The 13,066-nt window shown below is 32.9% G+C and overlaps 1 protein-coding gene across 1 annotated transcript; it reads right to left on the bottom strand.

Moving 5' to 3' along the window:
• Positions 1-3,940: 3,940 nt before the first annotated feature.
• LOC110644400 (disease resistance protein RUN1) lies at positions 3,941-8,498 on the bottom strand. The gene is made up of 5 exons (XM_058130628.1): positions 7,972-8,498; positions 6,260-7,358; positions 5,809-6,114; positions 4,687-5,670; positions 3,941-4,609 (listed from the first exon to the last, which is right to left on the bottom strand). Exons 1-5 carry the CDS (start codon positions 8,496-8,498, stop codon positions 4,028-4,030), a joined length of 3,498 nt encoding a protein of 1,165 aa, XP_057986611.1. The 3' UTR covers positions 3,941-4,027.
• Between the last annotated feature and the right edge of the window lie 4,568 nt (positions 8,499-13,066).

Below are 13,066 nucleotides of genomic sequence, written 5' to 3'. Positions count from 1 at the left end.
TTGGATGGGTTGGATAAAGTTAATAATTCTGTTAGGGTTTTTTGGGGTGATGGAGATCATGTAGAGACCTGGTGTAGGTGGAAATTTTGGCTAGGCATGGGGCTTTTGGGTTGATTTTCTGGGTCAATCATCCTTTTGGCATCAATTAGGTCTTAGATATCATGCTTAAGTTGAAAGCATCAGTCAGTGTCATGACTGTGGGCTTCGTAGAACCGGCAACATTGGTTGATATCATAGCTAGGTGGGAGTGGATTTAGTAGTGGTCTGGGTACTAAGAGCTATAGGAGGTCTTGAGCTTTGAGACGCTCCAAAACTTAGGATAAGGGTTGTCTGAATTGGAAAAATCTCCTTAAGGTGTGAGACACAATTTGAACCTCAATAACTTTAATGCCACTTAATTGGCCTACCTTGGGGCCTCTTTCTAAAGTTGACCACAATTGTCTCTTCTAACTCAAACATCTTGGCATTCAATATTTCATTAAGCACGGCCATAGTTTCTTCCATCTTAAGTAGTGCAGGTGAAATCCTTATTAGTCTCTTCCCTTCCATAACCTAAGTGACCTGATTGGAAGTCTCTTTGGTGTGTTTTGAGGCTATGTTTGCTCAAAAAAATAGGATTTAAGGGTTAACCTAAGCTTGCTATGTACATGAATGCAATGCATTAATGGACCATTTTTTTCTTTTTTTTTTTTTTTTTGCCTTTACTTTTATAAAACCAAAACCAAACCATACCAATAGAACCAAAACTGAACCAAAACCAGACCATATAAACTGAACTAAAATCGGACCAAAGACTGAATCAAAACCGAAAACAAAATCCTCTAGAACTGAATCTTCGCCCCCTTATACCTTCAACTCTCACGTGCAAGGTAAGAAAAAATTCTATCCTAGGCTATGGTACACTGGACACACCAACAGGGGGTGGTCCAGGACGATCCTTCCCTCACAAATAAAGGATTTATATCCTTAAAATTTAACCATAAGTAAGCATCCTCTTGCTTAACATGGGTTTTGAAATGAACTTGGGCCTATACACACATTGGGTTTATGCATAGGCCTAGGTTCATCTCAACTACCACTAGAACTTATGGTTTAAACAGTAAGGTTATAAGTCCAGCACAACAAAAATCTACGGGGTACCTAGGGTTGAAATCTATGGCTCATGGGCTTCATTGGGTAGGAAAAGGGTCACCCATGCGAGAGCTTGTCCATTAAGCACAACGGCCGGAGCTGTGGCTCTTTTATATACTCGAAGGTACGGGCATGGGGTGCTAGCATTCACCAATTCGTCATAGCTCGAGTAGAACTATGGTCTCCTTGGCTAGTACTAGCGGGGCTAAAAAGGGTAAGGGTGATCCGTGTGATAGTGTAGTGCAATGCAAAAAGTTTAACAAAAGAATAATATTAGACTAACAGAAACATGTGGGAGTAACTATCCATTTAGTCCTCAGCGAAGTCGCCAAACTGTGGGGGCAAGGGGAGCGTGAGGCGAAATATCATCCATTGGAATTATATAAAATGCACCAGGTAATGCCCAGGAAAGATGGTGGAGTCACAATAGTCTCACTTAAATATCACCTCCTTAGACAGTATTTCCTAGACATGCACTTCATACAATCCTAATAGAATCAAACCACTGGTAAGTACCGTCTTCCCATAACACTACCACGGTACTAAGGATTTATGCCATGAAGGCATAGATAGACAGGAGTCGCCACCCGGGTAATAACCGGGACATATTCAGTGTTTCTTCCGAGGGTCATGGATGGCAACTTACTCCTTGCAGAGTTTCCACAACCGTCATTACCATAGCCCAATGTCTAGGTTCGGGATAGTGGGTACGTAAGGGGAAGGTGTTAGGCATCCCTTACGCCTGGTCTAACCTCGTTGATTCGAGTACTAGTCCTCTACTAATGTTTCTAGAAGTCTTGTTTATTATTCCTTTATTAAACTTTATCCTAAAAAATGCAATTCTAATCCTACACACGCAAGTAATTCACAAAAGGGTTGTTGTTTACACACAATTTTCATGCACAAGTAATTCCTATCTATGGAGTTGCTAATTATTTAAATGATATTTACCAGATGACTAAAATTAATTTATTATTAAGAATTTAATTTACAAACAAATTCAATTTCAAATAACCCTATGTTTCTATTTAATCTAATTAATTAATTTTCACCAAGTTATCCTAAGGATAATTGAACTAAGTTAATTATGTACATGTGTAATTTGTTCTAATATCACATAAGGCCCAAACAATCACAACCTAATAAAGATTTCTAACATACAAATTTATTTTACAATTACCAAATATTAAATTAAATTTACTTACATGCCAATATTAGTTTAATTTACAAACAAGATTAATTTTAATTTACAAAGTATTTATTTAAATTAATTACATTCAAAAGCCAGTTAAATTAAAAACAAGGTTAATTTTAATTTACCAAATAAAAGTTCTATTATTACTATAATTTCATGCCAATGGTTATTCAATAAGTTTAGAGTTACTTACCTATTGGTAAATGCAGTTGCCATTGGGGCAAACTACCCTTAAAAAAATATCTTCTCTTCTAGTATGGCAATGATATCCCTGGCTTACTCCCGTTTAGCTCCATATAAGCTCTGCGCAAATGCCCTCTTTGGTACTTACCTTAGGGCTACTTACCAATTTTGTTTGTAATAAAAAATAAAGAAAATAAAGAAAAATAATAAAAGTACGAGAGACAGAAACTAAACATGTGCAGAGTTGTGTATCCCCTCAAATTAAACATGATTACATGATCTATATGAACATATAAAATAAATTGAAGACAAAGAGCATAGAATTAAAATATTGTGTGGCATAGATCTTGAAAAGAAAATAATAAAAACTGACCTTCTAGAAATCTTGTATGAAAATCTTCTTGAAGAAAAAAAAAATAAAATAAGGAAGAACTCAAAGAGTCTTAAATATCTCTAAATTTCTTATAGCTCTGAATTTTCTCTACTTCTTTCCTCCCATCCTCCTCTTCTTGTCTTCTCTAGTAGGGTATTTATAGGGTTTTGGGAGAGAGGTGTGATAGGGTTTGGAGTCTTAGGATGATAAAGTTTAGATGACTTAAACAACTACAATTGCAGAATTCGATTAAGATTGGGATATGGGTGAAGTGTTTCAACCAATAGGAAGACAGGAAAAAATGGAAGGCACCAATAGGGAATAAGGAAGAGGTATGGTAGGAGTTGGAGTCTTAGGGTGATAAAGTTTAGATGACTTAAACAACTACGATTGCAGAATTCGAATAAGACTGGGATATGGGTGAGGTGTTTCAACCAATAGGAAGACAGGAAAAAATGGGGTGACACCAATAGGGAGTGAGGAAGAGAGTGGGGCCAAGGAGAAGAGATATTTTGTTGTTTTAATTTTTAGAAAATAATTAAATGGGTCCCATTTAAAATTCCTAACTAGGTTTTCTTAGGCTCATGGAGCCCAATTAAACTTAATTAGATCCATTTAAAAACTACCCATATTGAATTTAAACAAAATACAATTTTATTTAAATTTAATTAAATTAATTTCCCCAAAACTTTATTATGATTTTTATTTTTTCAAGATCATGCCACGAAATTAATAATTCAGCTCCATACCTCCAATTACATCTTACAGTCATATAATTTTTCATCATCGGGTTTCTCACGGCCTCAATGCACATACTCATCACAAAATAAGGGTCTACAAATAATAATCTTAATTTAAGGTTTTCATTGGTATTACTCTTTGACTATCCAATAAATAAAAACAAAAGAATTAACTAATTAACAAAATGAACTGTTGAGAATCAACCAATTCAATTATAAAAATACAGAGTCTGATTCGTTAATATTGTTATACTACATGGACTAAATTATAATTATCACTAATGCATGTTTCATTCATATATATTTGACAAAACTATGAGCAATGAAACTTAATCCATTTTTTTCATTGATAATCCAAGGTTCTTGTGTAAGGGATTAGAGATTGAAACCCTGATAACTCACTTCCTAATCATTTGAATATTTGATCCTCTTAGAATTCGATTCCTCTTCCTCAGTTTCGGAGTCAAACATGCTGCTGGGTTTGCTGTTGGCCTCAACGTATAGAAGTCGGACTCCACACTTCTTAATATTGCAGTGTAGCATATGAATAAGTTCTGGCAGCCCTTGAAAGCAAAAATCAAATGAAACCTCATGACCAGAATACTTGTTGAACCAGCCTTTTTCATCCATTAAACCAGTTTGTGATGTTTCTGAATGTGCATCATACCACAACAATACATGATCTGACTCGAGTAAATGGACATCAATGTCAAAGCATTGCCAACTACCTATAACAGCATTTCCTTCAAAATTATCGGCTTTGACTCGGCATTCACAATTTATCCAACAAGCAATTGGGAAAATGATATCTGGCAGGCTTTGGGATCCCTCTAATGCTATGACAATGCAGAAAGCAATTCCTTTGAGCTGATGCCTATGAGAGGGCAACTGCACAGTTACTAAAGATCCCACATTTTGATGATGAAACCATTGTGGAATTTCAATTCCTGGAAAAAGAATTCTTGATTGATTTCCAACCTCCCTGAACTGTGTCAATAAAAATCTGAATTTTAGAGAGAGAGATTTGGGGGTTAGGTACGAAAACAATAGTTTATCAGGTGTACCTTGCTTGCTATCAGCTGAATTGCCAAATGAGCATCTGCCTTTAGATCCAGTTTGAAGCAATTTGCGAAGTGGATACACTCAAAATTGCATTTGCTTCTGCTTGATAAGTTTTCGAGTGATTCACAGTTATTTGCCGTCAAAAGTATTAGAGATGATGGAAGCTGTGGCAGAGATAGAAGACCTTTGCAATATGTCAAGTCGATCTCTTGCAGTCTAGAAAGCTGATGGATATTGCTTGGAAGGCTCACAAGGTTTTTGCACTCATTCAAATGCAAAGTTTCAAGAAACTTCACATTTTCAATAGGTGAGGGCAAATATTTTATAGCCGTTTGACTTACTCTAAGAGTCGCAAGAACTTCCATTGGCTCCAAGATTTCTGGGAAACACTCAAATTTTGAGCAACCTGATAGATCAAGCGTTTTTAGACATTTCAACTTGCAGATGCTGCTTGAGAGACTCAATAGCTTTTTGTTGTTCGTCAGCTTCAATGTAACAAGTCCGGTAAGAAATTGGATTGATTGGGGCACCTCTTCAATCGCAGTCTCAGACAGATATAGGAATTTCAGGAACACTGAAGCCTCAGGAAACTTGGTGATTTTTGAGCATCCAGTGAGATCAAGATAACTAAGATCTGTCAACTTAAAAATTGATGCAGGTAGTTCTTTTACCGCTGTCCAGCCCAAATCTAAATTTTTCAAATTTCCAGAAATCTCTGGACATGTGTTGTCGTTATAGCACTTTGTTAAATTAAATTCTCGAAGGAATTTTGAATCAATTCTGCAAGGAAGATTTTTAAGGGCCTTACAAAGTCTAAGATTGAGGTGCTCCAACTTGCTAAGATACTGAATAGACGAGGGAAGCTCAACCAAACTTTTACAACCTTGAAGATCAATACTCTCAATATTTATGGCCTCTAAGAGATCTGGAATGGTAGTCAAGTATTTGCTCTGAGGTAGGCTAATCCTTTTTAAATTCACAAGAGGCTGTCGTAATTGACAAGGGAAGTTAATTAGCATAGCTAGAAATGTAGCATCTTGAGCTTGCAATTTAGATTGCAAAACCTAAAGGGGAAAGATTTCATAGGAAAGATCGACAACATTTGTTGAGTTATAAAAGCATACCTGTATTCCCGTCCAAAGTTGTTCAGCTTTACAGTGAGGTAGCTCAAGAGCAACAAGCTTCGCAGGGCAAAAATTTGACGGCAAAGATTTCATCGGAAATCCATGCCAGTGGAGATACCTCAGCTGATGAGAAAGATATTGAAGGCCATGAGGAAGGTGCACTTTAGCTGTGGAGCTTGTTGGTGAATTAAAAAGATAGAAATTGAGCAATCTAAGATGGTTCATCCTTGTAAAGGCACTGGGCCGCAAGTGCATCTCTCTTGCTTTGGTCATGTCCAAGGATATGGCTTCAATTGTTCTAGTCCCCTGTAGACGAATAATATATATACAAGTGATAGAATTATCTAGAAAGAATTGCTTCTTCTTTCAAGTAATGATCAAACTATCAAATTCATATTATTTTTTTCTGACATATCATAGAATACAGAACATGCATTATGGTTATTCTTACCCTTTCTGTTGTTAATACTTGGTAAATATCCTCAGGAATCCACAACCTACTACGTTCTCCAGGGTCTTCCTTGGATTGCTGTTGTACAATTTCCTGACCCATTTTCTGTAACATATCATGCATCAACAACATATTACCTGGAGTGGTTATAAGAGCTTTGTCTTTGAGAACTGCAAATGCTATCTCTGGAAAGAAACCACAGCATTCTAGAATATCTCTTGCAATTTTCATGTCCCAACCCTTGAAAAAGCATGCAATATCAAGAAATACTTCTCTTTGTGTATCATCCAAATCATCAAAGCTTATTCTGAGCACATCATGAATTCTCAAGTCAGGAATTATTGCGAGTTTATCTTGAACAGTTTGCCACTCGAGTATGCTTTTGTCATTAAGAGAAGAACCCAACACCTTCAGAGCCAAGGGTAGACCTTTAGCATAAAATGATAACCGTTCTGAGAGCTCTAAGTACTCCATTCTGGGATTGTTTTGTTTGAATGCATATTGACTAAACAGCTGAAGAGCTTGATCGTTATTCAGATATAAAACCTGATATATATTCTTTACTCCATGTGCTTCTAGCAAGTGTTTATCGCGAGTGGTGATGATGATCCTACTTCCTGGACCGAACCAATCAGATCCATTGACTAAGATTTCCAACTGCTTCCAATCATCCACATCATCAAGAACAACAAGAACCTTTTTGTGACAGAGCCTTTTCTTGATCATATTAAAACCAGCATTAAAGGTCCATCTATTCAGAAGTTTTCTTTCTAGCAATAAGCCTTTGCAAAGAAGTTTCTCTCGCAAAGCTGCAGCGCCAAGGTTTCTGAAATCCTCTTTAACATTTGCAAGAAAGCAATGAACTTCAAATTGGTTACAAATCCTGTCATAAATAAACTTGGCAATTGTTGTTTTTCCTATGCCACCCATGCCCCAGATTCCTACCATATGGACAGCATTCGACTCCAAGCTTAATATCTTTTCCATTTCTGTTATGTGGGTACCCATTCCAACCAGGTGTTCAGTATCTCTTGATGATGTATAATGTAATTTATCTGAAATATCTTTTACAATTTTCTCTATGAACATTGTCTCCTTCCTGCCTTGGCCAGACAAGCAACGAAATCAAAAAATTATGATGATCTGTGACTCGGTTAAAAAAAAATAATAAAAAAATTAAGTTAAGTCATGAACACATACTCCCCTGGCATGTGTTATAGTTCTGGGCGTTAATGACAAGCCATAATGCATAACTCAAAAGACCTACATAATTATACTGTAATCAAACTATATAGATGAAGTGAAAAGGACAGCCATTGCTAGATTGTAAAGTTGAATCAGACTCGGATGAAGTTGTAAAAACTGAAACAGAGAAAAATTAAGCACTACAAGGTTCTTCACTATATGTTAAAAGGACAATTAATGCCATCTCAATTTGAAATTGAGTGATTAAAGTCATTACCTGATCATATGCCTTTACCATCATAGTCAAAGCTTATTAAAAAAATAAAATGTAATTACCAACAGAAGTGGAAAAATAAGAGAGAATATATTAAAGGATTTATAGTTCAAACCCCTGCATCTCCATCCCCTTAAAATATTTCTGAAATACCAAAAAGAAAAAAACCAATTTCTTGCTAATTTGATGATGATATAAAATATAACTTGGTTAATTAATAGAACAAGGGAATAAGTTAAGATTTTACAATTACCATCCGCGTGAATCCCAACCATATGTTATGGTGACCGCTTTTGTTAAAGCTTCCCTCCATCTTTGCATTTTTTCCCCCTCCTCCATGAAATTTTCTTCGTGCATTACAGAGGCTACTGCCGCAGTGATCTGGTCAATTAGAGCAGATGGATCAACGTTATAAAAAATGGGCACAACTAATTGTCCATTATTTCTCTCCCAGCATTCCATGATCTTGACAAGTTCATCCAAGCACCGAGACGAAGAAACATAGTTCTCAGAGAGGACAACGACCAAAAATCTTGATTCTTCAACGGCTTTAAGATCTGGTGAAAATGATTTGTCTCTCTTTCGTTTTCCATTATCTTTGATGGTGTATATGCCTTTTTGGATCAACTTGTTATAAAAACAACCAACAAAATTTTTGTGATTATCTTCACATGTGAAGCTCAGGAACACCTGGTATTTCCAGGGAGAGCTGGAACTGAAGGAAAGGAAAGAAGAATAAGAAGAAGAAGAAGCAACCTTTTGAGGACTCGTACAAGTCATGCTAGAGTTTGCGAGACCGGAGCTCGTTAGCAAGGTTTTCAAATCTTACACTATGTTTGGGAGGGGGTGAAGGAAAATAAAAGAGGGAAGGAAAATAAGAGAGAGAAAATAAAAAATAAAAATAAAAATTATTTTCCTTCCCCTGAATTGGATTGGAAGAGGAAAATATTAGATTTTTCCTTGTTTGGATTGGGAAAGGAAAATATTAGAGAGAATGTTGTTTTATAAATAGTAAAATTATAATTTTACTCTTAAATTAAAAAAAAAAATTATTAAGTATAGGGGTATTTTTATATTTTTAAATATTTTTCTCTTATTTTCTCTCCATTTTGGAGAGAAAGGAGAAAAAGACAAAATAATGTTATTTTCCCTCTAATTTTTTTCTCCCCCTTTATTTTCTACTCAATTCAAACAAAAGAATGAAAAATAAATTTATTTTCTCCTCACATTTTCTTTCCCCTCTCACTTTCCTCCCTTCCCAAACATACCCTTAGTGTCGGTCTGGCCCACGAGTTTAAGTTGCGACAATAATACCCTCAACTAGGGTGGCTGAAAATCCATACTTGGAGACAGAATCCTCCCTAGCTTCCAGGTGAAGGAAAATTGCAAGGGATATCGGTTATAGAGAGAGAGAGAGAGAGTTGGTACAACTTTGATTACCGAAGTTTTATGTTCGACGATTGGGGTTTTGATAAAAAAGGTATAATTGAAAATAAAATAATATAAAAAAAAATATGAATTTAAAAATAATTATAAAAAATGAGTGAGTTACGTTGAGTCGGATAAATTGAGTGTAAGACGTTAATTATAATAGCGTTTTTAAAGTTCGGATGCTATTTATAATAGCATCTGCATCAAAATTTTTAAAGGAAAGCTGGATGCTATTCAAAATAACGTTCGACTTTTTTTTAAATAATAAAAAATTAATTAAAAAAAAAATTATAGGTTGGACGCTACTTATAATAGCGTTCAATCTTTTTTTTAATTTTTAATTATTTTATTTTATATTTTAAATAAAATATAAATATTATTTTAATAAATAAAATTATAATATATAATATTATATATTATAATATTTTTATTATAAATATTGTTTTTTAATTTAAAATTAAATTAAAATTTAATAAAATAAAAAATTAAAATTAAAATTAAAAAAATAAATAATTAAAAATGTTTAAGAAAAGTTAGACTAGTACGTCCAATTTTTCTTTAAATTTTTAATTATTTTATTTTTATATTTTAAATAAATTAAAAATATTATTTTAATAAATAAAGATATAATAATTAGTATTATATATTATAATATTTTTATTTTTCTAATTTTATTATAAAATAAAAAAAAATTATAATAAAAATATTATATAATATTTTTATTTTTTTTTTATTATATAAGGTTATTAGCTTTATAAAAACTTAATTGGAAAAAAAAATAGTAAGTATTAGATGGCCATGAATGAAATGTTAAATTTTAGTCTGATGGTTGAATGTGAATGGTTGAGAATATTATATATATGCATATACTAATACTATGATTGAGATTATATACTTAATATATTTCATTTGTTTTAAATTTAGAACAGTTTAAACAGTTAATTAAATATTTATTTTAAGAACTATATGGACCTGATCTTTCATATTAAAATGAAGATACGTAGACAATTTTCAGGTGAGGTCCAAAACAAGTAAAATTTTGTTCTTTTTGCTTTCAATGTTTCCTTTTTTCAATTCTCTAAATATTTGGATATGGAATAATATTTGTAAATATGATGTTTGAATATATAAATTGATTTATTAATATAATTAAATTAGTCACTTGGGAAAATTATGTTTATAGGAGGCATTTATAGTTAGTTGACCAATTGTTTATAGACAACTATAGTTTATTTTCAGATTTCACGTGTTTTAGATAGGAGGATGGGTTTGATTGTAAATTTTGTTTTCCTTATTTTCAATATTTTCTTTTTAATTTCTTTCATCATTGATCTTACATATTATATGTTTAGACAGACAATTGGCTTTTAAATTTTTGTCCTTTAGTAATATTATAAATTAATAATATAATCACTTACTAAATAAATACCCTTGATAGTTTTGATATTACAGGCTTAATGCTTGATTTTGATTGTTGGTTTCTTACGATGTTATGTTGCATCCACTTTGGAATTTTTAGAATTTACATAGATTAAATATATATTAGGAAGAGGAAAAATTATGTCTCTAGTAGCTATCGTATTCAACTAGTTCTTTCTGCCATGAAAATTTGACAATTTAGTTTCAGGTCACCATGTTTTATTAGTTAGAGGGTAGTGCGTGACATCCCTATAATATAATATTTTTCCTTTTTCTCTCCCTCTTATGAAAATCGGACTACTTAATCAATTAGAACATAAATCATGTAAATATGATAAATTAGATCATAATCAATTAGATTAATTAACTAAGTAACTATTAATAATTAGATACATTAATCAAGTAATATTATTCAATAAGATCATAAATCAAGTAACTATGATCAATTATATCAATTAATTAAGTAACTATTAATCAATTAGATCTTAATGTTAGTAGTATGCCCTAGAGCATATCATTTTGTATGTATCTTGTACATGTTTTATTCATAAAAGGCAATTTCACTTTTCCGTTTACATAATATATTTATGTGTAATAAAAAATGTCCATTGATATTTTGTTAGAAATTCTATTCTTAAGTTGTTAAGAATATGAGTGACAGTATTTCTAGTACAAAGTATCATAAATTGGTTCACAATCGATGATACTTCACAAAGGACATAACTTACCCAGAAAGATTGTAATTATGTTTGTTCCTAAGGTATTTATGTGAGATATAAATAAGATGGAGTGGTGAGTCTCATGCCACATAACAAATATGATAGGCACTTATACATGATAAGTAGGTCGAATCATTGACACATATGACAAACACATGGAGTTTACTCTTGTCAATGCATTGTCATATATCATATCAGTACATATAATCTTTAGACCTAAGATAACACAGTTATCTTGTATAGGTGGTTTGAGTTTGATACTGCTTTCATACTTGTACTGTGTATGGATATATGGGCATGTGTTGGCTCCTACTAGTTATATATGGAGATAGGTGTTGATCAAGATGGAATCCGTTACCCTAAGTAAATAGAGATAAAATCCCATGTTCATTTAATTGTTCTTGATGTTTCAAGTTCCTGGTCATGACAGACAGATTTAATCAGAAAAGAGTTTCTGACAAGAAAATCTAATTAATCAAGAACTGGAATTAAAAGAGAACATAATGTTCATAGCAAATAGGGTTTGACATTAACCATGACTCCAGCTCGAATTGAGATTTTGTAATGGAGATATTCTAGTGCATGGTAATATATGATTAAAGGTTTATTTAAGGTATTCCTTGTTACTGATTGGGTGGCCATGACACCCTATGCTAAGTGTCAACCATGGTCTATGAGATGCCTAAAATGATTTAGAGAAATCATTTATAGTAAGAAAGAGTTCTGATGATATTAAGAGTTAATATCATATCTCATTGCCAATTAGTGATGAGCCTAGTGAGTCACACACATACACAAGTTAATCACAAAGTAAAATGTGATTTAATTGATTAATTAAAGAGTTTAATTGATTAGTTAAATAGGTTTGATTTACAATGAGATTGCAAAGTCTCTAGCATGGCTTGAAACCAAATATATGTTATTGGATGTATAGTATAAGTTAAATTTATATTTAAAAGTATTTAAATATGAATTTAATTATGAGAAATTAATTAATAGAGATTAATTAGTTAATTTATATTTGATATAAATTGATTAGAAGAGGAGAAATAATGATTTTGGGTTAAGAACTCAAAATTACAACATAAGGGTAATTTGGTCATTTCACATAGTGATATGTGGGACCATGAGATGGTGGCACATGGCACCATATAAACTTGCCATTTTTCTTCCTATTATGCAAGATGATCAAAGTTAAGATTAAGTCTAGCTTTGACACTTGGCTTAATGAGATTAAGTTAATTAAAAATAAGATGCAATGTGGTGGTGACATGTAGCAAAGGGTTTAAGTGATTATTTGACCTAATTATAAAAGGGAAAGAAAGAATAATTAAAAATATAACTCTCACTATTCTAAGGGTGGCGGCAGCCACTATTCCCTCTCCCTCTTCTTGTTTTCTTCATCAATTCAAAGAGAATCATTCATTCCCTTTGAATTAAAATTGCTAGGAATTATTTCTAGCGTCCTATACACATATATAACCTCTCTAAAAGAAAAATCCCAAATTATAATTGGTTGGCAAGACTTGAGAAGCAAAATTGGGGGCTGCCATTAGTGATCTTGGTGTGGACAAGCTAGAGGGAAAACACTTGGGGTCCTAGAAGCTTCCTAAAGGTGTCAATTGCATCCATAGTGCATCAAAGAGGTTAGTGCCCAAATTCCTCTTTCAAATTAGGGCCCAAATTCCTCTTTCAAATTAGGGTTTAATTGAATTAATTTATTAATTCATAATCTTAAATGACAAATGAAGATGCTAATGCATATTAAAAGTGTTTTAA

Source organism: Hevea brasiliensis, chromosome 12, assembly GCF_030052815.1.
Source record: "Hevea brasiliensis isolate MT/VB/25A 57/8 chromosome 12, ASM3005281v1, whole genome shotgun sequence".
NCBI lineage: Eukaryota > Viridiplantae > Streptophyta > Magnoliopsida > Malpighiales > Euphorbiaceae > Hevea > Hevea brasiliensis.
This window is presented reverse-complemented; position numbering and strand designations above follow the sequence as displayed.

Bases quoted from the DNA above. Each gene is read 5' to 3' on its own strand.
- LOC110644400 (XM_058130628.1), bottom strand. From the start codon at position 8,498: ATGACTTGTACGAGTCCTCAAAAGGTTGCTTCTTCTTCTTCTTATTCT. The intron at 7,359-7,971 runs GTAATTGTAAAA...TGGCCAAGGCAG, and splicing joins GGTTGGGATTCACGCGGATG to GAAGGAGACAATGTTCATAG. The intron at 5,671-5,808 runs GTATGCTTTTAT...CAATTACGACAG, and splicing joins AACTTTGGACGGGAATACAG to CCTCTTGTGAATTTAAAAAG.